This window comes from Rutilus rutilus, assembly GCF_951802725.1.
Source record: "Rutilus rutilus genome assembly, chromosome: 8".
In the NCBI taxonomy this organism is placed as follows: domain Eukaryota; kingdom Metazoa; phylum Chordata; class Actinopteri; order Cypriniformes; family Leuciscidae; genus Rutilus; species Rutilus rutilus.
This window is the reverse complement of record NC_140222.1, coordinates 415,055-441,500: the sequence shown is the minus strand read 5'-3', so window position 1 is coordinate 441,500 and position 26,446 is coordinate 415,055. Positions and strand designations below refer to the sequence as shown.

The window sequence follows — 26,446 nt, the reverse complement described above, 5'->3', positions numbered from 1 at the left end:
AATTTAACGAGTTTAATCTCGCATTATAATGATTTTAATCTCGAGATGGTTTTTTTTTTTATTATTGCTTGGCCCTAATCCTCTTCCGTATGAAAGTGAGCATGCAGCATGAGAGAGATATGATACATCATGAGATGCGCAATATGTCTGGAGACATGGGTATAACATTTTGACCACTTCATTAAGTTTTGTTTTGTAGTCTCTTTTTTAAAAGATTTTCATTTTGTATAAATTGTATCTTAATTTTGATCAATGTTTTATCATCCAATTGCCTGTATTTAATAAATAAGAAGCAAATATACAGCAGACAATGTAATAAGGCGCCGACACGATTACTTGCATTGCACGTGAACTGGAGGGCGCTGAAACTCAGCTTGTGCCTCACAGATTTGAGAAATATAGGCTATCTATTATAGAAAGCTTGAAATGTCTACTTTTAAATGAAAATATTCAAAACAAACAGGCTACTCTCTGAATATGTAATCCATATGAAATGTGCATTTCTCTCTGGCGTTCATGGCGAGACCGCATCGTCAACTTCATCTTTGCAGCGACACAGAAAACACCAGTTTATTAATAAATAATTAAATGTCTCCTTGCTACTTTAGACACATTCATAATCATTACTTTTACTGGTTCTTTGTGGCAAGCTTTATGCATGCGGTCGTGCGCTTGAGTGCAGCTATATTACGTAAACGCCCTGTATATAGCCTAAGTAATTAAATTAATATAAAGGGGCGATTTGTCCACGAATGGCTTAAATGAACAACTACTAGTCGACTAGAGCGGAGCGGAATATTCAGAAATGCGCTCTCCGCTCACGTGTTCTGATCAGAACAAACCCGAACCTCACTGTCTGCTGAACTTGCGCAGAAACATCAAAATAGACATACCAGCTTTTTAAAATTGTTTTTAAAACTAAATATTTAGACTATTTTAGCACAAATTATGAGCTTATTGTCGATTTTTTTTTTTATAATTTCTGCCAAAATTTGAATATATTAAGTTTTTGTTTGTTTGTTTGGATGGGCCTGAAAAGTGGGTGGGCCTAAGCCCGTCAGGCCCACCCATAACGCCGTGCCTGGCGCAAACAAAAAACCTCTTACAATTACTCCTCTGTTTATTATGTTAGTTTTGGTTGTACTGCCAGTGTTTCTTGATCATAATTAAATGGTTGAATTCTAAGCACTGGGCCTTGTTTGTATTTGTGGTTGTTTGTAATGTTCAATTTTTCATTTTACCTACGTGGTGTGGTGGTAATTGTCTTACTGTTGTGGTCCACCACTTGAAGGAATGAAAACACTGTAGTGTTGGCTGTCTCAATGTGTGTGTATGCCAGTTCACCGTAGTTGCGTATGGCACTAAATACATTTTTAGTGAGGGGGGTGGGGGGGGCCTCACACAAAGAGCAGCCTAGGGGCCCCTGACCACCTTAATCCGCCCCTGAGTATGATACAGAAGTAACTAAATAAACAGAAACGAAGCTAAGGTAAAAGTATACTTTCATTAATGTACTGTCATTAGAATGGCTTGCCAAAAAAAATAAGTTGATTCATTGTAGGGCTGGATATTAGCAGAAATTTTATGATTCCATTCAATTTTAATTCACATGCTTTCGATTCTATTTCCAATTCGTTTTTATATTGATTATTTTAATGTAAATCAGGTGTAATACATGTAAGATTTTCTAAAACTTTCTCTCTATTGTTAATTTTTCTAACATAATGAGTTTAGCTTCGTTTGATCTGAGGTGCCACATTAGAGAGTGATAAAATGCTTTTAAAATGGACTGAATTTGAAATCAGACTGTTTTTTGATCAAAAGTAACAAGCCTCAAAAACCTCACAACTATTTATGTGTAAAATGTTGTATTTATTGATATAGACTACAGCCTGACAATAATGTACTGTATTTAAAGCATAAATAAAAAATAAAAAAAATAAAAAAATTTTTTTATATATATATATATATATATATATATATATATATATATATATATATATATATATATATAGCATACTAATGTTGTCTGGAATGTTTTGTTGTCAACATGTTAAAAATGAAGAGAATAAAACCTGAGCAGGATGCAAAAGAACACATATTGTCGGGCAAAGACAAAGCCTTCATTGAGGGACGACAAATCAACACATACAAAGGTAAGTTGTGCACCATAAGGTAATTTGACACTGTTCAGACTGCAGGCAAATCAAATCATAAAGTAGCCTAAGCATGCACTTGTAAGCAGGGCCGGTTCTAGACATTAGGAGGCCCTAGGCAAAATTCATGTTGGAGGCCCCCCACCCCCAATAAAAAACACTTGAAACAAATATGATTCCTAACCTTTTTATTTTACAACATTTAATTTTAAATTTAGTATATTTTTACTTACACAGTACATAAGTTTGGACAAATTACTTTTTTTAATGTTTTTGAAAGAAGTCTCTTATGCTCATCAAGCCTGGATTTATTTGATCAAAAATACAGTAAAATAATATAGTGAAATATTATTACAATTTAAAATAATGGTTTTCTATTTTACTATACTTTAAAATATATTTCTGTGATGCAAAGCTGAATTTAGTGTCACGTGAAAACTTTATATTATTCTGATTTATTATCAAATGTTAGAAATGGTGCTTAATATTTATTTTATAACATGTGATACTTTTTTTCAGGATTTTTTGATTAAGTTGTTTTCAAAAAGTCTTCACTATCACTTTTATATATTTAACACATGCTCGCTGAATATTCCTGTTTTTTTTCTGTATTTTTGATCAAATAAATGCAGGCTTGTAGAGAATAATAAGAAACTTCTTTCAAAAACATTAAAAATAGTAATGGGTCCAGACTTTTTACTGGTAGCCTACTACATCAAACTTTATCTAAGGTAATCTCTTTTTTGTTTAATGATGTTATTGTTCTTGTTGTTATTTTGCTGTTTTATTCAGTTTATTTACAGTTCCAGAATACCACTTCAGTAGATGAACATGAACGTGCTTTTATAATTGTTTTCATAGCTGCGTTATGGGCAGGATGTTTCCCTCCCATTTAATCAATAGAGACCCATATGACCCATATGATATCCTTTATTTGAAACATTTAAAAATGTTGCAGTGTGTTGGTTTTTTAACTTTGAATACAAACGTCTTGTCTTTTACTTTTGTAGCTTTTTTACTAGTCAGCTCCCAACGCGATGTTATTCATTGTACGCGCAAATTCAAAGCGTCGCGTCTGGGCACGTTAATGACGCTCGCGCTCTTTTAAACTCGTAGACTAACAAAGCGGTGAATGATTTTTCCAGAAATGACGCTGATCTACAGTAGCCCACAAGTTTATATTTAAAATACATTGCAATCACTCCAAAATCGATGACCTGCATTACGAGCTGTGCTTCTTTGCGTGCCTATTCAGGCTTTTGCTTCGCACTCGCAGCACCTGATGGATGCGTTCGTTGACCGCCGCTGACGTCCCCTCGGACTTAACTGGCTGGCGCCTCTATACAGTCATGGGCTGGCGTTAATGTGACGTAATGTAACAGTCTATGGTTAAGATAAACATCGTCACTATTTTTAGTTAATAAATTTTTAAATAAATTGTAGATAGGACATTTGTACTGTATACAGAGAATAGTGTAACCAAATTCAACTAGTAGGCTTTATCACAGTGAAAACCAATGCTTGATTTGATTTTTTTTTTTTTTACTTCCTGCACCTCATATTACATCACACAGTTTTACAGGATTTAACACTTTAAAAGGATAAGTTGGTTCGCTGTGTAACATATAGGTGCACTTGGGTTCATGTTTTATTTTTATTATTATATATTATTTTGCCCTTTTAGGGAGAGGTGTGTTTGCACTTGAGCACATTGAACCATCCACCTTTGTTGTTATGTATTACTATGTTCTTGTTGTATGTTCTTGTTGTTCTTGTTGTATTTGTATTTGTATATGTGCACTGGAAGCTTCAGTACCAAGAAAAATTCCTTGTGGGTGCAAGCACACTTGGCAATAAAGCTCTTTCTGATTCTGATTCTGATTCTGATTCTGAATACCGTGGGATTCTCTCTCAAAGTAAACATATTAAAGATGTTCAAGGCAACTACTTGTTTGACTTCACATGGAATGGAACACGGTATTGGTAAGCTGGCTGTTTCTTTTTTGGTTTTGTTACGATCTGCGTTTACTTCTCCTTTGTTTTGTCCCTCCTTTGTTTGTCTTGGTGTTTTTCTGAGCAGGTGCGCGCGCTCTCTATTTTTTTGAGCGTGTGCGCGCGCTCTTTCTGTCTCCAGGTGGACGCACCTGTTCGGGATTTGCCTGGTGGAAGTGACTTGTATAAAACGCCAACGAGGAGGAGAAAGGAGGGCGTCTTCAGATCTTGTGGGCTAACCAGCAAACAATTCGTCTTCTAGTAGCTGTATGTTTGTTAACTGTTGTCCGTACTGTTTGATCCATTTATCGGATGAAATGTTCGTGGTTGTAACGTCCGTTGTGAGTGAGTAAATAAATCATTGCAGTGATTCAGCCGTTCCTTCGTTCTTCTTTATGTTACGAATTCTCTCTTCTCTTTGAGTCAATATCTATTTGTGAGAGGTCGTAACATAAATTGGGGGCTCGTCCGGGATCTTGAAGAGAGATCGCGTTGTATGATTAGGGTTAGTTGCTCCGGTTATTTAGAGTGATCCAGCTGGCCGTGCTTAGCGCCGGACTTTCCATCGGATTACTGTTTGTTATGTTGAGTTTTTTATTTTAGTTTGTTATTTTTGGAGGTATTCCTGGGGAGAGATTTTATCTCTTAACTGGTAACCCTCTGAAGATTAGAGAGGTTGTAGTTAGTTGTGTGGCTAGGTAGAGAGGTCCGGAGTATGCTTGCTTGATTCATATTGTTTGATAATGGCGACGTTTGATTTGAACGAATTTATTAAACAACCGAGGGTTGAAATGTTGGATAACTGTCGGAAAGAGGATTTATATATGATTGCTCAACAGTATGAGATATCTGTTTCTAGAGTGTTACTTAAAAAAGAGTTGAAAACTTGTTTGCTGGTTGGTCTTATCGACAAAGGGGTGTTACCTGGTGACGCTGAAGTAACGCAGCAGGGTGAACCATTAGTCCTTGTTACAGGAGAAGCTCCTGCTCCTGTCACTCCATTGAATATCGGTATGGTAGGTCCACCGTTGTCTATGCCAAAGTTTGAACCGTTGTCAATTTCTACTGATATGTCATCAATGTCTCAGGCTCGTGTGAAAGTGCGTGTTGCTCGACTGCAGTTGGAGGCTCAAGATAGAGCTCAGGCGCGAAAAGACGAATTAGAACATCAATTGGAGAGGTATCGTATCGAGGCAGATACTAAAATTCGGTTGCGAGAGTTAGAATTGAGACAGCAAAAGGAACCGGTGTTAGAAAATCGATCGCCTGTAGACTCCAGTACTGCCAACTCTGTAGCAGTTGGAAATGGCTCTGGTAATTCTGTGCCTGTCCCGGTGTTAGATTCTTCGTCGGCAGTTGCGTTTAGTGTGACGAAAAATATTGCATTAGTGCCGCTTTTTAGAGAAAAAGAGGTGGAAGCATACTTTCAGGCTTTTGAGCGGATAGCTATGGCTTTGAAATGGCCTAAGGAATCTTGGTCGTTGATGCTGCAGTGTAAGCTCACTGGGAAAGCACAGGAGGTGTGCGCGTCATTATCTTTAGAAGAGAGCGTTCAGTATGATGCTGTAAAAAATGCCATCTTGCGTGCGTACGAATTAGTGCCCGAGCACTATAGGCAACGCTTCTGTATGACTAAAAAATCTGCTTCTCAAACGTACGTTGAATTCACTCGGGAAAAGAGCACATTATTTGACAGGTGGATTAAAGCCTCTAAGGTTACTGATTATGAATCTTTGCGCGAGCTTGTGCTTATTGAAGAGTTTAAAAATTCAGTTCCAGAACGTACAGCTCTTTATTTGAATGAACAAAAGGTAACTACAGTCCAACAGGCAGCTATTCTGGCTGATGAGTATGCTTTAATGCATAAAACTACTTTTGTTAGATCTTCATCAGAATCAGGATCTAGTTTTCAAAAAGAAAATGAAGTTTGTCATACTGACTCTAAAATTAAGCCTTTAGGGGTGAGATTTAGGAAGGAGTGTAGTTACTGCCGTAAAATAGGGCATTCTATTTCTGAATGTTACAGCCTTAAGAAGAAACAAACGCGACCTGAGGCGGTAAGTCAGTCTCGTGGAGTGGTGTTACTTAGAACTGTTTCTCAATCTTCTCCTGTTTTGGGAGACAGTGCTGAGGACTGTTTTAAACCTTTTGTGTTCGAGGGTTCTGTGTCGTTGACTGGAAGAGTTGAGGATCAGCGCGGGGTGAAAATCTTACGTGACACAGGGGGATCGCAGTCTTTTGTGTTAGCAGATGTGTTACCTTTCTGTACGGAGACTGCATGTGAAACAAGCACTATTGTACAAGGAATTGAAATGGGTTATGTGCCAGTTCCCCTTCATAGAGTATGGCTAACATCTGATCTGGTGTCAGGGTTTTTTGATGTAGCGGTTCGTTCCTCTTTTCCTGTAAAAGGAGTTGATTTTATTATTTAGGCGATTTATTATTAGATTAGTCAGAAAGAAATAAAGATAAGTTAGTTAGAAAGATAGATAGATAAGTTAGACAGACAAACAGAGACAGACAGACAGATATGATTTGAAGATAGATAGATAGATCTATCTCGTATCTCTAAGGCGAAAAAGGCGACAGAGTGTGTGTGTGTGTGCGCATGTGAGTGAGCACCCGTGTGAGCATGGGCTTGTGAGCGTGTGTGTGTGTTAACCCTTACCTGAATTGGCAATCGGGGAGCCCAATCCGCTCCACCAGGATGAGCTCCTCCCCACGAGCGGCTGCATATTGCTCCAGGCCAGAGAGGGACTGCTGGTTCAGGAAGTCCTGCAGCCGTGGCTGTCCTCTGAGTCTCTGCCAGGACAGAGAGAGACTCGAGATTAGATCATGTGACACACAGAAAATGAAGCAGACGGGAATGAAAGCGTGTGTTAGTGAACGCCTGACTCTAGTTCTGTATTAAACGGCTGAAGCGTCTCCTCTAGAAGCCATACGGGTCGCTACAGGTTTACTGCGGTGCGTCTCGTCTGTTTTACCTGGAATAACAATGGAAAACAGTCCCAGACACTGATGGCTACTAGTCGGAGTAGTTTTAGCACTATTAGTGCATTTCTCTGTTTCTGAACGAGTCTCTGCTGTGACCCTCTCTGCTGCTAAACCCTCAAACCCTCATGCTCTTCACTAGCTGTCAGTGTCAATCATCTTTCACAGAGACTCGATTACAATCACTGGTGACGGTTCACAGATTAATAGAATATCATCTGAAGGGGACCGTTGGCGTAATTATCAGCCAATCAGTGTAGAAATAATATATTTCCAGAGTGGAATATGAAGAATCTACTGTAAAGCATAAAGCTGAACTCCAGTGTGAGCAAACGAAAGCGTTTCATATTAAAGGAGACTTCAGTGAAGAGTCTCGATGTGACACAGTTGGACTGTAGGCTTGACCTTTGACCTCAGAGCAGGAACCGCTGCCGCTTCATATCAGTGGCTTTCATTACGGTGTCGCTTTCAGCTCGAGCCGCACCTAAACGCCACAGGAGGTCAGAAACACATTTGGTTGTTTCACGGCCGGATCTTGGACTTCTACGGACTAGTTCTCATCTCTCCTGCAGTTTCCATCTTTCTAGAGCTTCCATTTCTCCTGTTCCTCTCTCGGTCATCACACTCTTTCTGTGGTGTCAGTCGTTCTCTCACCCTCTCTGGCAGCGGCCCTCTCCTTCTTAACAGCCATAGAGCCTTTCGGGCCGCTGCCGCCCTCGCCGCTTTTTTAGTCAGGCCAGACCCCTCCGGGAACTCCTCGTCCCCGACCTGGACCCGGACCGTGAACCTGACAGAGGGAAAGATGAGGAAGGAGAATCTAATATAGGTCTGTACGATTTGGGGAAAAATTCATATTATGATAATGGTCAATATTGCGATTGCGATATAATAAACAAATGGTTTCATGAGTCAACTTGCTTGGTTCTCAAGGAAAATAAATGCACACACAGATTAGTAATAATCTGCCTAAAGAAAATAGTTCTTTAGTCAAGAGCAGTGAGTGGCTACTGTGTACTGTCCCTTTAAGAGCTACCGCTGCTGTCAGAGACGCGGATCTCACACGCGCCTCACAAGTCATCACAACTCTTCACGTTCATCATAAGACTTCTCTTATGTTATTAAGATACTCGACAAAAAGAAATTTTGGCACAATTTTGTGTGTTATTGTTCGTTCAAGCTCGAAAGAGAACTGTATTCTGGCATGCGGTTTTGTGCGCACGCACGATATTAGCGCGAGTCTTATTAGTGTGTGTCACAGTCAGACATTCACAGGCAGCGCGTTCATTTTGGCATACATGCGTGTTCGTTCTACCGCAAAAGAGAACTGGCGCGCGTCTATTTGTGGCTCGTGTTGTGTGTGTGTGTGTGTGTGTGTGTGTGTGTGTGTGTGTGTGTGTGTGTCAGGAGGACATTGAGTTCTTTTTTGTCTTATCGCGCATGAATGGTTTAAAAGCATTTGCAAGAATAGCGGGATCATGTAACACTAGCCAAAGGATGCTGCGTTCCTGCAGGTTTCAGTTAGTCAAATTTAAGACATTTTTAAGACATTAAGACAACATTAAGATTGAAATTTAAGTAGAGAGAAATTTCATGTCTTGTCGTTTGCCACAACATAATGACGTCACATATTTTCCAACCCAGCCCCCAGCATGCCCCCCCGGAATAGATTTTTGTAAATTTTAAAGATAAATTCATTAATCACTTTGAGTCACCCGAATCCACTGTTAAAAATAAATAATTGACCCGCAAACCGCCCATATTCTTTGATTATCTGCATACCCATCACAATACAATTATTCAAATTCTCAGTGTTAAGCATGATAACACAGCCCGGTCTCACCCCAAAACGTCACATAATGACGCGTCTTGACCAAACGGCAATATACGACGAAAAGGGTACCCCTAAAACGTCCATATGAGACGAAGACATAAGCGCACCAGCAGCGCCTCTTAGCGGTACCCTAACGCATACCTAAACCTACCCATAACCCGAATAGTCACATACGGACGTTTTAGGGGTACCCTTTTCGTCGTATATTGCCGTTTGGTCAAGACGCGTCAGTATGTGACGTTTGGGGGTGAGACTGTGTTGGATAACATATCACACTGAAGTTGGCTAATTAAAAATTAACATTTATTTAAAATAAAAGTTCTTCTTTTGGCAAAATTACAATTCCTTAATACATCATTTCATTACATCACTGTTGGAAAACACTCAGAATAATTTTTGTACCTTTTATAAAGGGCATTTTTTTCCCCTAATTTTATTAAATGTTTGCTCCATCTTTCATTTCAAATTCTTAAATTTGATTATTTGATTATTATTAAAATAAATTAAAATAATAAGACAATCAAATTAAATAATTTACATTGAAAATTATAACTGTATATTAAATTAGATTATTTTATATATTTTTGAATATACAAATAAGGAATGTTGAAAAGAATGATACTTTATGAAACTAAACCGCCAGTAGGAGGCGGCAGGCGACCGTCTTAATGAGCGAGTCATTGAGTCATTCATTCAAACGATTCGTTCAAAAGGCTGATTCATTCAGAATGAGGCAGTTTAATAGGTAATTGAATCTTTGACTCAACCGATTCGTTCAAAACGCTGAATCATTCATTAATGAAACATGGCTGAGTGTTGCTGTGAGGTTCTGCTGTGATGTTTGTTTGGAACTATTTTTGCTGCTGAAACAGAACAATTCATTGTTCATCAATTCAACAAGTCATTGCGTCTAAAATGTAAGTGACTTAATTTTAACTACTTGTTTATTGAACTGTTATGATTATGAAATCAGTCTCGGTTTCAATCTTGATGGCATTCAGCAAAACAGCACTCTGGTCGTGTGTAGCCAAGGCTATATATTGTTTTTTCTTAACTATAATATGCTATAAACGTTATAGAGTTATCTGATGAGTTATCGCAAGCCTCAACAGCGCAACTTTGTCTTAGTACTTAGTAGCCTGTCGTTTCCTAGCCTTAGGTAGGCCTATCAACTATAGGCTATCAATCACCACTTACATTAAATGAAATAATACATAATCATCCTCGATTCCCTATTTTTTATTTATTTTTGTATTAAAAATTGTTTTAATCAGGGCATTTGTCCGGATGGGCTACAATTCTCTCACTTTTCCCTTCAAAAAAAAAAAACAAAAAAAAAAAACGTGTCCCGGACACAATGGTTATTTATGGTTATTGTCAAATAACGTACACAAAAAAATATTCAGACTTATAAAACCGTTCGTACGCCAGACCCTGCGCAGAATTCTCTTTGTAAATCCCAGTCAGCGGAAGATTGTGCGCACATGCGTCTCCACCCGAAATAACCATATATGAGCTTTCAACGCCTAGTTTTACTATGCAGATCCTCATCTGCACATCAACAAAACATCTGCACTTAAACTTATCACGTGGATGAATAATCATATTAAAATGATATAAACGGTACAAGAAACATTACATTAATACAAATCAAGTAGTTGTCTATCCTTGCCTTGTTTTTGAATAGCCTACATAAATCAAATAGAGTAAAATACATTTCAGAGAAAGTTTTTCTCAATCTTTTCCACTTGCCGAATTGTATTTTTAATTGATTTATATTTTTTATGGAAACAGATAGGCCTTGGGCATTATTTGCACGAAACTATTTTCTCAGACAATCTGGTATTATCATAATAAGCAATTATCTCTGTGGTTAAAATATTAAAGCACGCCACAGGAAAAGTGTTCAAAACATCGCATTCACAACAAATATTTCTAATGATTGAATTTAAAAAAAAATTGTAACTTCAGTAATGATTTCATGTTTAAGTAAATTATAACTAACATGTACTAACTCCATTAATTTGAATGGCATATTTAATATAAATGTTTATATCATAAGTATTTTATTTAAACTGTTATTTGCGTCAGTTTCACTAAACGGCTCAACAATTTTCCCGTCAAGTTTTTCTTTATAAATCCCACCTTTTGCGCAGGAACTGGCGTACGCATGTTTTCAGCCCCGTTTTGTGCGTACGCAAACTTTATAAATGAGGCCCCAGATGAGGATTTATGCAACGGATGCTCTTTACTCATCTCACTTGCACAAAAGAAATGCAGTAAATAATAGATGAAATACACTGGAAATTATATGAAATTTAAATTGCATACTAGGTAAAAACAGTTAGCAATAATACCAAATAAAGTTACTAAGTTCCATATTCCATTATTATGCTTCTACATCTCTGATGAGGATCGATATTTGGCTTGACAATAGTTGACATTGATGAGGGTCGAGTTACACTCAGAAAGAGAAGCAGTTTTTGAGCCATTGAGTCCATCAGCAATCAGAACATAATCAGGAAATCTATATTACACACTTTAGTGTTTTATATGAAGGAAGAGATTTCACTAATCGCTGAACCACAGAATCAACAGGAGAAAGAGTGCATAACCTGTGCATCTCCTCGGCATAAAGTGAAACCGGAAAAAGTGAAATCTTTTCCTACATTCGCTGACCGGAAATCCAACATGGCGGCCGCGAGCAACTAGACCATTACGTTTATTGTGAAAAGCAAACAAACAAAATAAACGTTTGTTGCGGTTTCTGAGACTGCACACTCCACGACCCACCATTTGAGAAATACTGCTCTACATTTCATATATTTACATTTCGTGTCTTCTACATTTAAAATATACACAAGGTTCACAATGTGGCTAAACATATATTATGCCAACACAAGCAAACCCGAGTCAATGCAGTCGAGAGCCTCAACACTAGTGTTACCGGTTCAAGATTCCCAGCACTGATGATCAACAGGTTACAGGAGTAAACTCACAGAAACAGCAGCGGCTGAGAGAGTTCACTAGATGTGTTACCTTGGGCCATTCGGGGGTCCAGTTTGGCCTTCATTAATGAAGGCCACCCTCTGTCCAGTCCTCTGGCCGTAAGAAAATATGTTTGAAACGGGATGCATGTTTTTTTGTTCATTGAATTTTGATGTTCGTCCGCGTTGTTTCTTCTTTTATGCATTAACTGGCGCCTAGTAGCAAACAAACAAAGGTTATAGGTTCATAGCGCCACCTACTGTTCTGGTTTTTTTTTTTTTTTTACATTTTTTATTAATGCTCGAATAACAATAACAAGTAATGTATATTTTATTGATAAAGGGCAGTGTTTGATTCCAGTTTCTGAACCTGAATACTGAAAATCTTATTTCAATCGCATCTTTGTTCAGTTGTATCTGTTGCAATTGCTCATTAGTTTATTTGTTCTTTTATTACTGACTGTTTACTTGTCTTTAATAATGCTTGAAATGAATATTAGGCTAGTTGTTTTTCTATGGTATTTTTAAACCAGTCAAACGTTCTGTAAGCGTTCTTTAACTTGTTGATATTTGTTTATGATATTCAGCTACAATTACATGTTTTGCAAATGAATGAAATCCACTTTTATTTATTTATTTATTTTTTTGACCTTATTGGAATCGATAAAATGCAAACGTTATGCCGTCTGCGAAGTTCACATTTGCTGTCAGGAGAAACTCGTATCTGAATCTTGGCTCAATATAATGAATGTTTTAATATGAAAGAGATGGTGGTCTTTCAGAGACGAATGTGAGCCATTTCATCAGATTTGTAAGGTAAATCATTTGTAAAACTAAGCCAACACCGGAGAATACATCAATATGTTCTAAATATATGCGAACTGTTCCTCGCGATTTCAGAATAAAAGTTTAAACCCTCGCTCTGAGTTTGCATGTTTTGAAGTCCACATGTTCTTGAAGAAATTACAGTCCCTGTAGCATTTCTATCGTATAGAAGTGGGCAAATATTACAGATTACCTGAACGTGTAAATGAAATGTTTGTCCGGTATTTAAAGGGTAACTAAACCCTAAACCAACTTTTTTTAGTTAATGATCTGTAAGAATGGGGCTTTATTAGTGCTGTTCATTGATTCGAGTAACTTTTTTGACATTTGGGTATAAAGTGTTTTAATTCTACAATATATGGTGTAAAAACGTCTGAGTGCTGCCCTCTTCAGGTTGAACGGTGGCTACTGCAGTTGAATTTTCCTATTGGATGTTGCGGTACTGCGTGACGTAAGCAGGTTCCAGCTCACCACGCCCTCCCTTGGTACGAGCTCACCACGCCCTTGGATGATCTAGCGTAGATTTATCTGTATTTAGTACAGTGGTAGGTGTAGTGTTGCTGGATGCAACAGCACTGCTGGACTGCATAGCTTTCCAGCAGACTTGGAAATTAGGCGCCAGTGTTTGCATGCACTTGGCCTGGAAGACCGTGAGTGTAAAACCTGCATTTTACGCGGAAGAGAGGTGGAAATGGGCTTTTCCACACAGCTCGCGCTGAATTTGCTTATCAATTTTGAGAGTATTTTGGAGCGAATTCCAGTCCCGAGCGGCAGCAGATTGAAATGATATTAGACCGATGGCTGTTTGGTTTTGGGGATTATTAATTGAAGATAAAGTGAAGCCCGGGTATCATAAGTGACGGGCTTTGGCTGCAGCAGGTGACCTAAGTAAGGCGGTGAGTGGCCAAGAATGGTCTTGTAAATGAAAGTGAACCAGTGAATTTTACGGCGATTGTGAAGGGAGGACCAGTTGACAGATGTGTAAAGAGCGCAGTGGTGTGTGTTGGACGGAGCATTTGTGGCAAACCTGATAGCGGAATGATAAAGAGTGTCAAGTTTTGACAAGGTGGATTTACAAGCAACCCTGTAAATGGTGTCTCCGTAGTCTACAATGGGTAGGATGGTCATTTGAATAAGAGTAAGTTTGGCAGAAGTGGTGAATGAAGAGCGGTTTCTGTAAAGAAAACCAAGCTTGGCTTTAACCTTAGATTGCAGCTTAGATATGTGGGTAGAATAAGTAAGAGATGTGTCCAACCAGATGCCCAAGTATTTATATGTAGTGACTTGTTCTAAAGTAGCCCCATTACAGGTGGTGATGTTAAGTGCAGGTGGAGGCGTAGTACCCTTTCGGTGAAACCACATGATTTTTGTTTTGGAGGTATTGAGACTGAGGTTGAGTTGTGTAAAGGATTGTTGAAGTTGGTAAAAGCTTTCTTGCAGGGTAGCTTGAACAGCATCAGGGGAGGGACCTGTGGCATAAAGAACTGTATCATCAGTGAATGAAAGAATTGCCAGCTGCCGATGGAATGGTATTAATATAAATTAAAATAAGAGTTGGAGCAAGGATAGAACCTTGGGGCACACCCCTGATGATCGGGAGAGAGCAGATCGGGAAGATACAAGGTTTTCTAATCTTACACTTTGAACCCGGTGTGAAAGAAAATTTGTGAACCAAACCAGTGAGTGATCAGTGACACCAATGCTGCTGAGTCTGTCAATGAGTATGTTGTGGACCACAGAGTCAAAAGCTTTTGCAAGGTCAATGAATATAGCAGCGCAGTGTTGTTTGGTATCTAACGCAGATGTAATATCATTGAGTACTTTAGTGGTAGCTGTAACACAACCATACCCTGATCGGAAGCCAGACTGTGCCCCGGATATGATATCGTAAGTGTTCAGATAATTGATAAGTTGTTTGTTGATAAGTTTCTCCACAATTTTAGACACACAAGGCAGGATTGAAATTGGCCTGTAATTGTTTAGATCAGCCTGATTACCGCCCTTATATAGTGGAAGCACCACCGCTTCTTTCCAAGCCGGTGGAATCTCGGATGTATGGATGGAGAGATTAATGAGTGCTGTTAATGGAGCCGCAATGACAGGGGCAGCAATTTTAATAAAAAAGGCTGTGTGGCCTTGTTCCTGATTTGTCTAAATAAAAGGGTGTCTTCAGCAGATTGTGTCTTGCGGGCTTTGCGCCAGGCTGAATTTTTTTGTTGAAGCAGAACAGCTAGGTCACGGTTAACCCATGGGCTGTTGCGGTTTTTTATGCGTATCTTTTTGTATGGCGCATGTTTGTTGATCACTGCAGTAAGAAGGTCTTTAAACAACAACCATGTGTCACTCACAGTGGGAATCAGGCTGACTCTATACCAACTCACATAAGCCAAATCACACAAGAAAGCTTGAGCGTCAAAAAGTTTTAGGATACGCTTAGTAGTGATTATGACAGGCTGTTTGACAAAAAGTTGTTTTCTAACATAGGCAGTGAAACAGTGGTCGCTGAGATCATTGCAAAAGACACCCGGTTGGTACAAGAGTGGGGCGTTAGTGAGCACAACATCTATCAATGTGGCCTTATCACAATTTTTTGTGTTGTCCTCATATAAGTCCTCAAGTAGGCAGGTTTATGATTTGGTGAAGGTTTAGGCAGTCAAACTGTTGTACAACTTTCTCAGGGGGCTTAAGCATGTCCCAGTTTAGATCGCCCAGTAGGATCAACTCAGACCTGGTGAAAGGTGCAAGAGCATTGCCTAAGGCCTCTAGAGTACATGCTGGTGCAGATGGAGGGCGATAGCAGCCAGCCACAGATAAAGAAAAGCTGTTTGATAATTTAATGTTAAGGACAAGAAGATCATACTGTTTGGGTATAGACTTTGTCAGGGCTATACTACATTGAAGATATTCTTTGGTGAAAATTGCCACCCCCCCACCCTTAGATGACCTATCCAGGCGAAACAGGTTGTAACCAGTTAAGGGTAGAGGGACCATGTTTCGGTGATCACTAAGACATCAGGTCTAGAACTCTCAACCCATATTTTAAGCTGGTCCAGTTTAGGTAATATGCTTCTTGTGTTTACATGCAGGAAGCCAAGATTTTTGCGCTTACAAAAGTCTTCAAAACTTAGGTCATTCAAGGCCACATGACCCATAGGAGAAGCAACACCAGAAAGAACATCAGAAGAAGAAGACGGGCCAGGGTGGACATGAACATTACCAGAGATCATAAGCAGTAATATAATCAAGGCCCGACAGAGCACAGCTGAGGCACTATAGTAATGGTGTTTTAACAATACAGTTGAGTGCAGTTTGTTAGGTAAAGCAATAATTCTAATAAGCGTTCTCATCATAAAACATGACAGCTGGGGCAACAGAGAATTTGTCAGGCATTTGCCCAAAAGTCCGTAAAATCATTAAGGAGGCAGAGTCTCTATCATGTGAATAGACATGGTATGCTTTACTACCTAACTGAGCTAGGACTTGTTGTTTGACTACACATGACGTAACGCGAGGCACTGAGAAATATGAGAAAAGTACTGAGAGAATGCAAAATAGTTTGAGTGTATCCATGGTTCAACACCAAAACAGAAAGTCACAAAGTCCGTGAGAGGAGCTTTTTCCAGAGTGGCTTTTTTTCAGAGTGGATCCAGGTGGAACCACACAGCTAGCCAGCTAGGTATCCATATTAGCACTGTGATGGAAGTAATGCTGCAGATAAAATAATTTAATTAAAACCAGCCGTATCTAAAACATCAGGCTATATCTTAAAAACCATCAGTTTAGAACAAAGAAGCACTTTCCTTCATTATAGGGAGAACAAGCCCGTCAAACTCAGCGACACATCTGCACTCGAGCTCCAGTAGATAAGTGTGTGTGTGTGTGAGGGACTTTCAGAAAAGCCAGTTTTGTGCAGTTTTGTTCTATCGCTGGAAAACAGAACTGAGACTGTGGTGCTTCTCATCTCCAAACTGTGATCATTACGAAACATAATGAGATAAAGGGGCTCAGGTGGAGATGAGAGTCAGTCGATGTGTGAACGGTACTGGTATTGGTATCGGCGCATGCCTAAACAAAGCCTTGTAAAACACTGAGCAGCCAGGGGCTTTGAGCTGGGAATCATCATCCATTACTAAATTAGTGAAGTCCATCTATAAAGCAGTTCTTCAGAGAACAGTGATGTCATCCTCCAGTTCTCATCCAATAGGGTCAGTGCAGTCAGATTAATAATTTGGCTGAATATTCCACTGCATGAAAAGACTCAAATCCGGCAAAATACGGGCATGGTAAACTCCTGTGTAATTTGATGTTTGCCGGATGTATGCGGGAAAAAGCGGATCAGAGTAACATGGACCAGATAAACCCGGAAACCTCACATATGCGGACATGTACAGGAATCCGTGAAATTTCACAGACATATACAGCTGAAACACTGCTGGGTGTGAGAGGACTGACAACGGTTAGGTGTGAAGACCTTTCATATGTTAATGACTAACACTAAAGGTGCTGGCTGTTCTCAGAGGGAGGGGTGGCCAGGGAGGACTTCAGGGTTGAGAATTATCTCTGGATTACTATAGGCTACAGCAAACAAGCTTTTTGTACAGAAAAATAAATAAATTCTTAAGGACCTGAAACACAAAACCGACGTCAAAGAACTAGCAATGACTAAAGCCGACTCTAGGGTTGGCTCACGTCGCCTGTGTCAGGGCCTTAAAACCACTGCATGAAAAAAAGTCTCTTAATCAAATATTTTTTATAAAAACAGGACAAAATAAACACCCAGTCTGAACATATACGTTCACAATAACATCTGAATATTTAATGAAATAAACAAAGGAATTTAATTAATGCTGGGAAAAAATTAATCGCATCCAAAATAAAAGTTTGTGTTTGCATAATATATGTGTGTGTACTGTGTATAATTATTCTGTATGTATAAATACACACATATGCATGTATTTATTTAAGAAATATTTACATGTATATACTGTATATACATTTATACATAATTTATATTATATATAAATATAAATAATTAAAAAAAAATAATAAAATAAAAAATCTTAAATATATACATGCATATGTGTGTATTTATATATACAAAATAATTATACACAGTACACGCACATATATTATGCAAACACAAACTTTTATTTTGGATGCGATTTAATTTTTTTCCCAGCAATAAATTTAATGGAACAAATAAAGAAAAATGAACCAAACATTTCAGAATATCTCAAATTTTATTGTGAAGTTTTACAAATTGCAGACAACAACAATTGTCACCTTTTTTACAATTGGCTTTTAGCTTGCTTAGTTGGGGACATTTAATTTAATATTCAACAATATTATTGATCTGCCTGCATTGACATTAATCACCACTGAACTGACTTAAGCTGGACTGTGAAGCTATTTTCTTCTGGAAACAAACTGTCTTGCATTATTTTCCTGTTATCTCTGTAAAGCAACAATCTGTATTGTAAAAAGCGCTGTATAAATAAAGGTGACTTGATATTTATTAAAAAGGTAGAAGGAACCTGAGCTTTTCTACTCCACTGAATTGAAGACTGAGGTCAGTTAAAATCTCTTGCTGATTTAATCCACCTTTAAACTATTAATGTCTATGAACAAATATGTATTTTTATGTTTGTGTGCCTCAGCATTTCTGAGTGAACACCGCTGGTTTACTCACTATTTTAAAGTGTACTGTCGATCACGTGATATGACGTCATGACGTGCAGCTGACGTTACCTGAAAAATCTATCCAAGACGGCTACCCTCTCGAGCGACGTGTATCAAGAATGAAACAACTTGTAAGTAAACCAAAACACTTCAAAACTACTTTGCTTGTTGTATTGTAAGAATATCATATTACACGTGACATTTGATTGTTAGACGAGGCTATTTTTAAGTTGCAAGCGCGGTGCCGCGGGCGCGATTGCCGTCAGTCCGCCTGCTAGTTACAGATAATATCCTGTGTACTGTTAATGTCGTGGCAGGGCAATAATGTTAACGTTAGTCAATAACTCTTTTCAGCAAGAGATAGTCCTTCTGTTTTTGAGTGTGTTTTGAGTCCTACTGTTTGTGTTAAGCGCCCTGCTCTGGCAAGTTCAATGTGATGTTATCTACATGCACCTGCTAGTGGCTAACGTTTAGCAGTTACGTTAACTTTTACTCAAACTATGGCAAGCCGTTTTAACTTTTATTCATTTCCAGGATATGAATTGTTGATATCAAGAATTACATTTTTGATATCAACAATTGCATTTTTTGATATCAACAATTGAATTCTTGATATCAAAAATGTAATTCTTGATATCAACAATTGAATTCCTGATATCTGTAATTATATTTTCACTAGTGAAATCTCACCATAGGCTGCCATTCAAAATCAATTGTTGATATCAAGAATTGATTTCTTACTAGTAGAAATATAATTGTTGATATCAAGAATTACATTGTTACTAGTAAAAATGGCAATTACTGATATCAATAATTCAATTGTCACTAGTTGAAATGTCTATTCTTGATATCAACAATTGAATTGCTACTAGTAAAAATTTTCATTTTTGATATCTGAAAATGTATTTCTGATATCAATATTATTTCAGATATCTAAAATGGCTTTCTTTACTAGTAACGATCACATTCATGATATCAGAAATTAACATTGTCACTAGTGAAAATGGAATTATTGATATCAAAAATGAACATTGTTACTAGTAGGAATTCAATTGTTGATATCAAGAATAGATATTTCAACTAGTGACAGTTTAATTCTTGATATCAAAAATAAAGGTTTTTACTAGTAAGAATTGTATTTCTGATATGTGTATTCAGAATTTTAACTAGTAAGAAATCCATTTTTGATATCTGTAATAGTTTTGTCGCCCTTTTAACATTTAAAACACATGTAGGATATGAATTGTTGATATCAACAATTAAATTCTTGATATCAACAATTTAATTCTTGATATCAACAATTTAATTCTTGATATCAAAAATGTAATTCTTGATATCAAAAATGTAATTGTTGATATCAAAAATGTAATTGTTGATATCAACAATGTAATTGTTGATATCAACAATTTAATTGTTGATATCAACAATTATATTTTCACTAGTGAAATCTCACCATAGGCTGCCATTCAAAATCAATTGTTGATATCAAGAATTGAATTGTTGATATCAAGAATTGAATTGTTGATATCAAGAATTACATTGTTACTAGTAAAAATGCAAATTCCTGATATCAAGAATTCAATTGTCACTAGTTGAAATGTCTATTCTTGATATCAACAATTGAATTGCTACTAGTAAAAATTTTAATTTTTGATATCTGAAAATGTATTTCTGATATCAATAAAATTTCAGATATCTAAAATGGCTTTCTTACTAGTAACGATCACATTCATGATATCAGAAATTAACATTGTCACTAGTAAAAATGGAATTCTTGATATCAAAAATGAACATTGTTACTAGTAGCAAATGTTGATATCAATAATAGACATTTCAACTAGTGACAACTGAATTCTTGATATCAAAAATAAAGGTTTTTACTAGTAAGAATTGTATTTCTGATATGTGAAACTGGAATTTTAACTAGTAAGAAATCAATTCTTGATATCAACAATTGATTTTGAATGGCAGCCTATGGTGACATTTCACTAGTGAAAATACAATTACAGATATCAACAATTATAGTTTTTACTAGTAGAAATTCAATTGTTGATATCAAGAATTATCATTTTAACTAGTGACAATGTAAATGCTGATATCAAGAATTAGCATTGTTACTAGTGGAAATGTAATTCCTGATATCAAATTTTTTTATTTTTACTAGTAGAAATCTAATTCCTGATATCAAGAATTATCATTTTAACTAGTGAAAATTGAATTGTTGATATCAAGGATTCATATCCTGGAAATAAATAAAAGTTAAAACGGCTTGCCATACTCAAACAAAGTTAAGGTTATGGACATAATAGTTACCGAATGAACTATGCAAGTTTTTTATTAAACCCTTTACAAACGTCTTTTTCATTATAGGTTTAAGTGGAAGGAGTGCAGTGAGCATCCCCAAAATCAAGGTGACTCAAATGTTAATTTAGGCTGTAACTATTTTTCACCATTTCTTTTATTTGGAGCCTAATTCATTAGCATCAATCAAACGTCTCTTAAAAATTAAATATCTTGCTGTCTGTTTTTGTGTGCATGTGCAGACCTACATTGTCACCAGAGAGCAACTTTATCGGTAAGTTACATTCACTCGAAATTTTGTATCATTAATTTGTAAAGAGGTTGATTGCATAATTTGACTGGTTTCATATTGATTGTTTTATCTGAGCAGGTGAAGGACTTCTTGGGGAAATGGCCGGCTCTTCGGATTGAATCACAGGTAAAACAGACTCACTTCTCTTTTCTGCCACTCTTCACACATATTTCTATGCCAAATTTTTTATATGTATCACATTCAAATGGAACAGCAAATGCCACTATTCACTGTGTGTAAGAACTATCACTTTGCATGTGACCATGTTGCTCAACAATGTATTTTAACTGAACATGTTGCATCACAAATGTGTTTTCTGTTGCAAATCGAGTATTAGTCTTTTTATATAATTATTTTTGTTTGTTTTTGTAGCTTTGTGCTCAGTTCCAACGCATCACAAACGTCAACATACGGAACCAGTTCTCTGCTGTGCTTGACCAACATACACCTGCACTGGTGGCCTTGTATAGGCAGAAGGCGGCACGAACCGGAAAGATATCAGAGGCGCTGACTGACATCTTAAAGACTTATGAACTGATATGTTTTGTCTCTTATGTTTACTGTGATGGCCAACTTATTCAAACTGAAAATTCAGTTTTGTGGTTCTTGCAGATTGTGAATCCACTTAAACGCTTTTTAATTTCAAACTTTACAGGAATCCGTAAAGCGCCTCCATAATTCAGAGAACAACCCACACAAATACGATCCACAAACCGGGTAAGACTGCGTATTGTATACTGTAAATGTTAGTTTAATCTAATACTATATGGATTTGAAATACTAAAACTGAATTTCATTAATGATGCCTGCAACTTTTTCCCCCAGAATAAATTCATCACATAACCTGGCTGTGACCACTTACCTCTTCGAAGAATTAAGGACAACTTTTACAGACGTTGACCCTGAATGTGCAAAAGGTAATCTTAAAGATGTTGTAATCATTTTAATGTCCTCTGTTTTTATTGGCATTACATTTATTTATGATTTATTTAACAGGTTGCAAGACGTATTTTGAGACTTTGCGGAGGAAGTATTCTTTGGCTCAGCCTGAAAAGGCCCAGAAAAGAAACACTATGAAGAACACTGCAAAGAACCGTCAACGAAAGAGACAGGTAAGGTCTCGAACTGGTTAAGCAGTTGTTGTTTTTTTCTTCTTCAGAATGTAACTATCCTCCTCTCTGTGTTTTAGTGGTTAAATTACTGTCATGTTTTGCAGATGCCGGAGACCAGGTCCAGTGTTGTACAAACCCAACACAGAAAGGGAACTGTGGAAGACTGCAACAATAGAACTGGTGCCTGATGAAGATGCTATTGTTGATGGAAGGCCAGTGTGGATGCTGAGGTCTCCACCAAACAGAACCACAGAGTTATCTGCTCTCTGCCAGGCACTACAAACCAGACTAGAGGCTGACCCACGCTACGTCACACCACCAGTGCATCATGGCAGTTTGAAAAAATGAATATTTACATATATACACTTTAATTTCTATATTTATTTATTGATCTCGTTTTATATTGTATATTTTGTATATTTGTTCCTTTTTGATGTGCATGTTGCTGATCTCCACGGTTTTTTTTTTTTTTTTTTTTACACCTTTGTTCACATTTCTTTTTCCCCATTAATTTTAATATATGTTTATAATGTTCTTTGGAATGTTCATGTTATATTTGTTTTTGTTCCTTTACATTTTCATCCCCTCAAATATTTTTGTTCCCCCATTCCTTTTTAATGCTTGTTTATAATGCTCTTTGGAATGTTTTATTTACCTTAATAAAAATGTCAGACTTTCTCATTGTTCTTTGTGTGTGTTTTTAAAATTATATTTGAATGTATTAAAATTGGGGTAAGGGGGGTTTAGTGTATACTGAGCAATATCTGCTGGCCTATAACCAATCAAATCACTGTGCAATAAGGCTAAGTGGGTAAATAATAAGTGGGTTATGTTCTAAAAGTAACCAATCAAATCACTTTCCTGGGTTTTCAATGTGTCCTGTCCTCCAATAGTGGTCTGGGTAATGGGAGTGGTTTTAAAAGAAAAGGACCAATAGGGGGGAAGGCCAAAAGGTGCACAAAAGTGTGAAAATGTTCTCTTGAAAAAACCTTTGATGGGATTACTTGCCATGGCGACAAATGGCTGTAGCACGGAAGTATACGTCCACAACATACATCCGATTTGGTATCATTTCGCATGTATACGGATATACAGATCCATGGAATTTGAGCTATCCGGCCAGTATACTCGCGGATTCTTCCGAATTTCAGCAGTGTATACAGGAGTATACTGGTCCGGATACACCTCTTTTCATGCAGTGTTCAGTGTTATGGTCTTTATTAGAGGTCGATCGATAGTGGATTTTACCGATATCGATATTTAGGTTTGACCGTACATGCCGATAACCGATATTTAAGTTCTGCAGAACAAATTCTACAGAAAACAATTTAAACATTAAAATGTTACAGGTCAAATGTGTGTTTCTTTAGCTATAAAAATGTAAATTTCATAGGTAACACTTTGCAAGTCAGTCAAGTCATCTTCATTTATATAGCACTTTTAAAAATGTGGGTTTTGGCAAAGAGATTTGGCTTTATAGCGGTTCTTTAATAAAGTTTTTTTCCAGCTAAAGTTAGTTTTAGCAAGTCCCATTTGTTAACAAGGATGAATTAGCTAGCTTTCATGAACTATATGCAATATATGTTTTTACTGCATTTAGGGGTGGGGGGAATCGATTCTTAGATGTATTGCGATGCTGACGTGGACGGTTCTGAATCGATTCACAAACGTCAAAAATCGATTTAAGGATTTTTATCTTTCTAATTACGCCGGGTTTTTCCTGCATAGAGAATTATGAGGCGGCCACCTCCGTCTAATTTCGGCTCTCGACAAAACTCGGACCGCTTGTGTCCATTCTCAAACCGTATAGTGCTGCGCACAGTGCGTGTATAATACGCGGGTCGGATGGGCCACCACGTGCAGTACATTCATTTAAAAGTGAAACCGCATCTAAATTTGCACGTAAACTTCCAAACAATGGTGATAGGCGAGTTTGTTTTTTCTGCCTTGATCCAAACCATTTGATTGCGGACTGTAAGGCTTGGAAACAGAAGAGCGCGGTTTCCAAACCCAAAAACATAGCACACTGTGTGTAATGGCAACTCTCTTGGTGGAGAGAGTTATCACCCTTTCTTATTTGAAGGCACAGTCTCCCTATCTCCTGATTCTGGTTTTAAAACTGTAACAATCTTACGTGACACGGGTGCAGCACAATCCTTTATATCTGGGAGTATATTGCCTTTCTCTGATGACTCTTTTACGGGTAATGACGTGCTGATTCGTGGAATTGAAATGCACTGTGTGAATGTGCCACTTCATACTGCGTATCTAGAATCTGATATTGTGACTGGTGTGGTCAAGTTAGCAGTGCGTCCACAGTTGCCTGTACAGGGCGTTGATCTGATTCTGTTAAATGACCTTGCGGGTGGCACAGTCTTTCCTAGACCAGTTGTATCATATAAACCTAGTGCTACACAGAAGTCGGATCTGGCAGAGAATTTCCCGTCCGTTTTTCGGACTAGGGTTAGTGTAACCCTAACCCTAACCCTAAGGGCATTTAGATCACACCACTTTACCAAATTATTCACCGTTTCCACATAGAGATCGGCCCCCTCTCCCTCCTTCATCAGAGCTACAAGTGCAAGTATCATCGGAAAATTTGATGATATGATGGTTAGATGCAGAGGTAACACAATCGTTGGTATAAAGCGTGACGAGCAAAGGAGAGCTAACACAACCTTGTGGGGCACCGCAGCTGGTTGTAACCATGGGGGAATAGGTGTTATTGACCCTGACCAGCTGTTGCCTGTTAGTGAGGAAAGAACAGTACCAGTGAACGAAATATGGTTTTATACCCATTTGAACCATTTTAGATAACAATATGTCCGGTTTTATTGTATTAAATAAAACCGGGACCACCAAACCAGACGGAGCACACAACAGAGCTTCGTCATGGACACCCACAGCATACCGGTGAGTCCCATGAAACTAGTACTCCTCGACAGGTAGAGAAACAAGCCGATCGACTTACTAATCGATGGCACAAACAGGGAGCTAAACCCAAAGGCACTCGAGACATCAGATTGTCACGAGCATCACATATTACCGCAGTAGCATCCTCTACCCCAGATACAGCTCTGACAAGGATTGCAAACACTGGCCTCCTACCACCGCCTATACATCTTGAGAACAGATTTGAAGTACTAATGAATGTAAATGAGGAATCCACAAATGTGATGAATGTGATCGAACACAGACTGAATAGGCCAGTAGCTAACACTGATGCTAACTGGCGCTCAAGGTCGAGCAGACAGCGGCACTCAGCTCAGCGCGCAGCCGAGCCCAGGACTCTGATAGTGGGGGACTCCATAATCAGAAACATTAGCAACAGGGATACAACTACGTGCTGCCTTCCACAAGCAACAACTTCTGATATGAACAGGGAACTTCAGAACATTCTGATGAAACATAAGACTGCAAATCGACTCATCATACATGTGGGGAAGAATGATATTCATAAAGAGCAGTCAGAACTCCTTAAGAAGGATTTCAATGAACTTTTTGAAACACTTAAAAGACTGAAAGTTCAAACATTCATCAGTGGACCACTACCAGCAAGAGGAACAAACAGGTTTTCACGGTTGCTTGGGCTTAATACATGGCTGCAAAAAACCTGCAATATAAAAGCAGTGAACTTCATTGACAATTTCAATCTTTTCTGGAGTCAACGACAACTGTTTCATCGGGATGGCCATCACCCAAACAAACTTGGTTCAAGAGTGTTAAAGGACAATATCTACTTCTCCCTAAATCATCCTTCTGCGGTTTGTGCCAATCCACTCAATCTGAATGGCACACACACACCTGGACACAGTATGAATGACCACGGGACTTCACTTCAGCAGCAAAATGGACATGATAACCCCACTCCGCCACAACAACCTCTGCTCACGGACACAATCTCAGCTGAGCCCTGCACACAGAGCTCACCACAGACAGCCATATCAGAACTGCTTGAAGATTCAGCACCCAAGGACGACTTCCTGGAAAACAGCCAGGGAAGCCAGGACAGCATATTACAGCCTCCTATAACACCAGAGCAACAGCCCCTTTCACCAGACACTTTCTCCCTCTCCCCTGCAACGCCACTACTGTGCTTCTCACAGAAAATGGAAGAACTGGTGCATGCTGGAACCAGACTATCCCACTCTTTTGCTGCAAGCCCCCAGATACCAACTAAAAAAAGACAGGCACCACTACCACCAAAGCCTGCGGGCCCAGCTCGCCCTCCCCCTCCTCCTGTGAGAGCTCTTCGGCCTCTGCCACAACGCCAGGGCCCA

The 26,446-nt window shown here is 38.2% G+C and overlaps 1 protein-coding gene and 1 long non-coding RNA gene across 3 annotated transcripts in view; one reads left to right on the top strand and one right to left on the bottom strand.

Moving 5' to 3' along the window:
- Positions 1-4,057: 4,057 nt before the first annotated feature.
- The window catches only part of LOC311295679 (interferon-induced, double-stranded RNA-activated protein kinase-like), a 48,669-nt gene continuing 26,280 nt past the window's right edge, over positions 4,058-26,446 (bottom strand). The window contains exons 1-3 of one of the 2 annotated variants that reach the window (XM_084417146.1): positions 12,010-13,444; positions 7,794-7,926; positions 4,058-6,950 (exon numbers count right to left, since the gene is read on the bottom strand). In XM_084417146.1, the coding sequence (XP_084273272.1) occupies positions 6,813-6,950; positions 7,794-7,926; positions 12,010-12,107 (369 nt within the window). In that variant the 5' untranslated portion in view covers positions 12,108-13,444 and the 3' untranslated portion in view covers positions 4,058-6,812. Of the gene's footprint in view, positions 6,951-7,793; positions 7,927-12,009; positions 13,445-26,446 lie in introns of those variants that run through there. The other variant, XM_084417147.1, reaches the window with a different exon arrangement.
- On the top strand, positions 17,746-23,108 carry LOC311296297. Its single transcript, XR_014628554.1, has 8 exons — positions 17,746-18,592; positions 20,832-20,872; positions 21,005-21,036; positions 21,133-21,180; positions 21,427-21,771; positions 21,880-21,971; positions 22,051-22,166; positions 22,271-23,108. It is a non-coding gene; the product is annotated as an uncharacterized lncRNA (long non-coding RNA).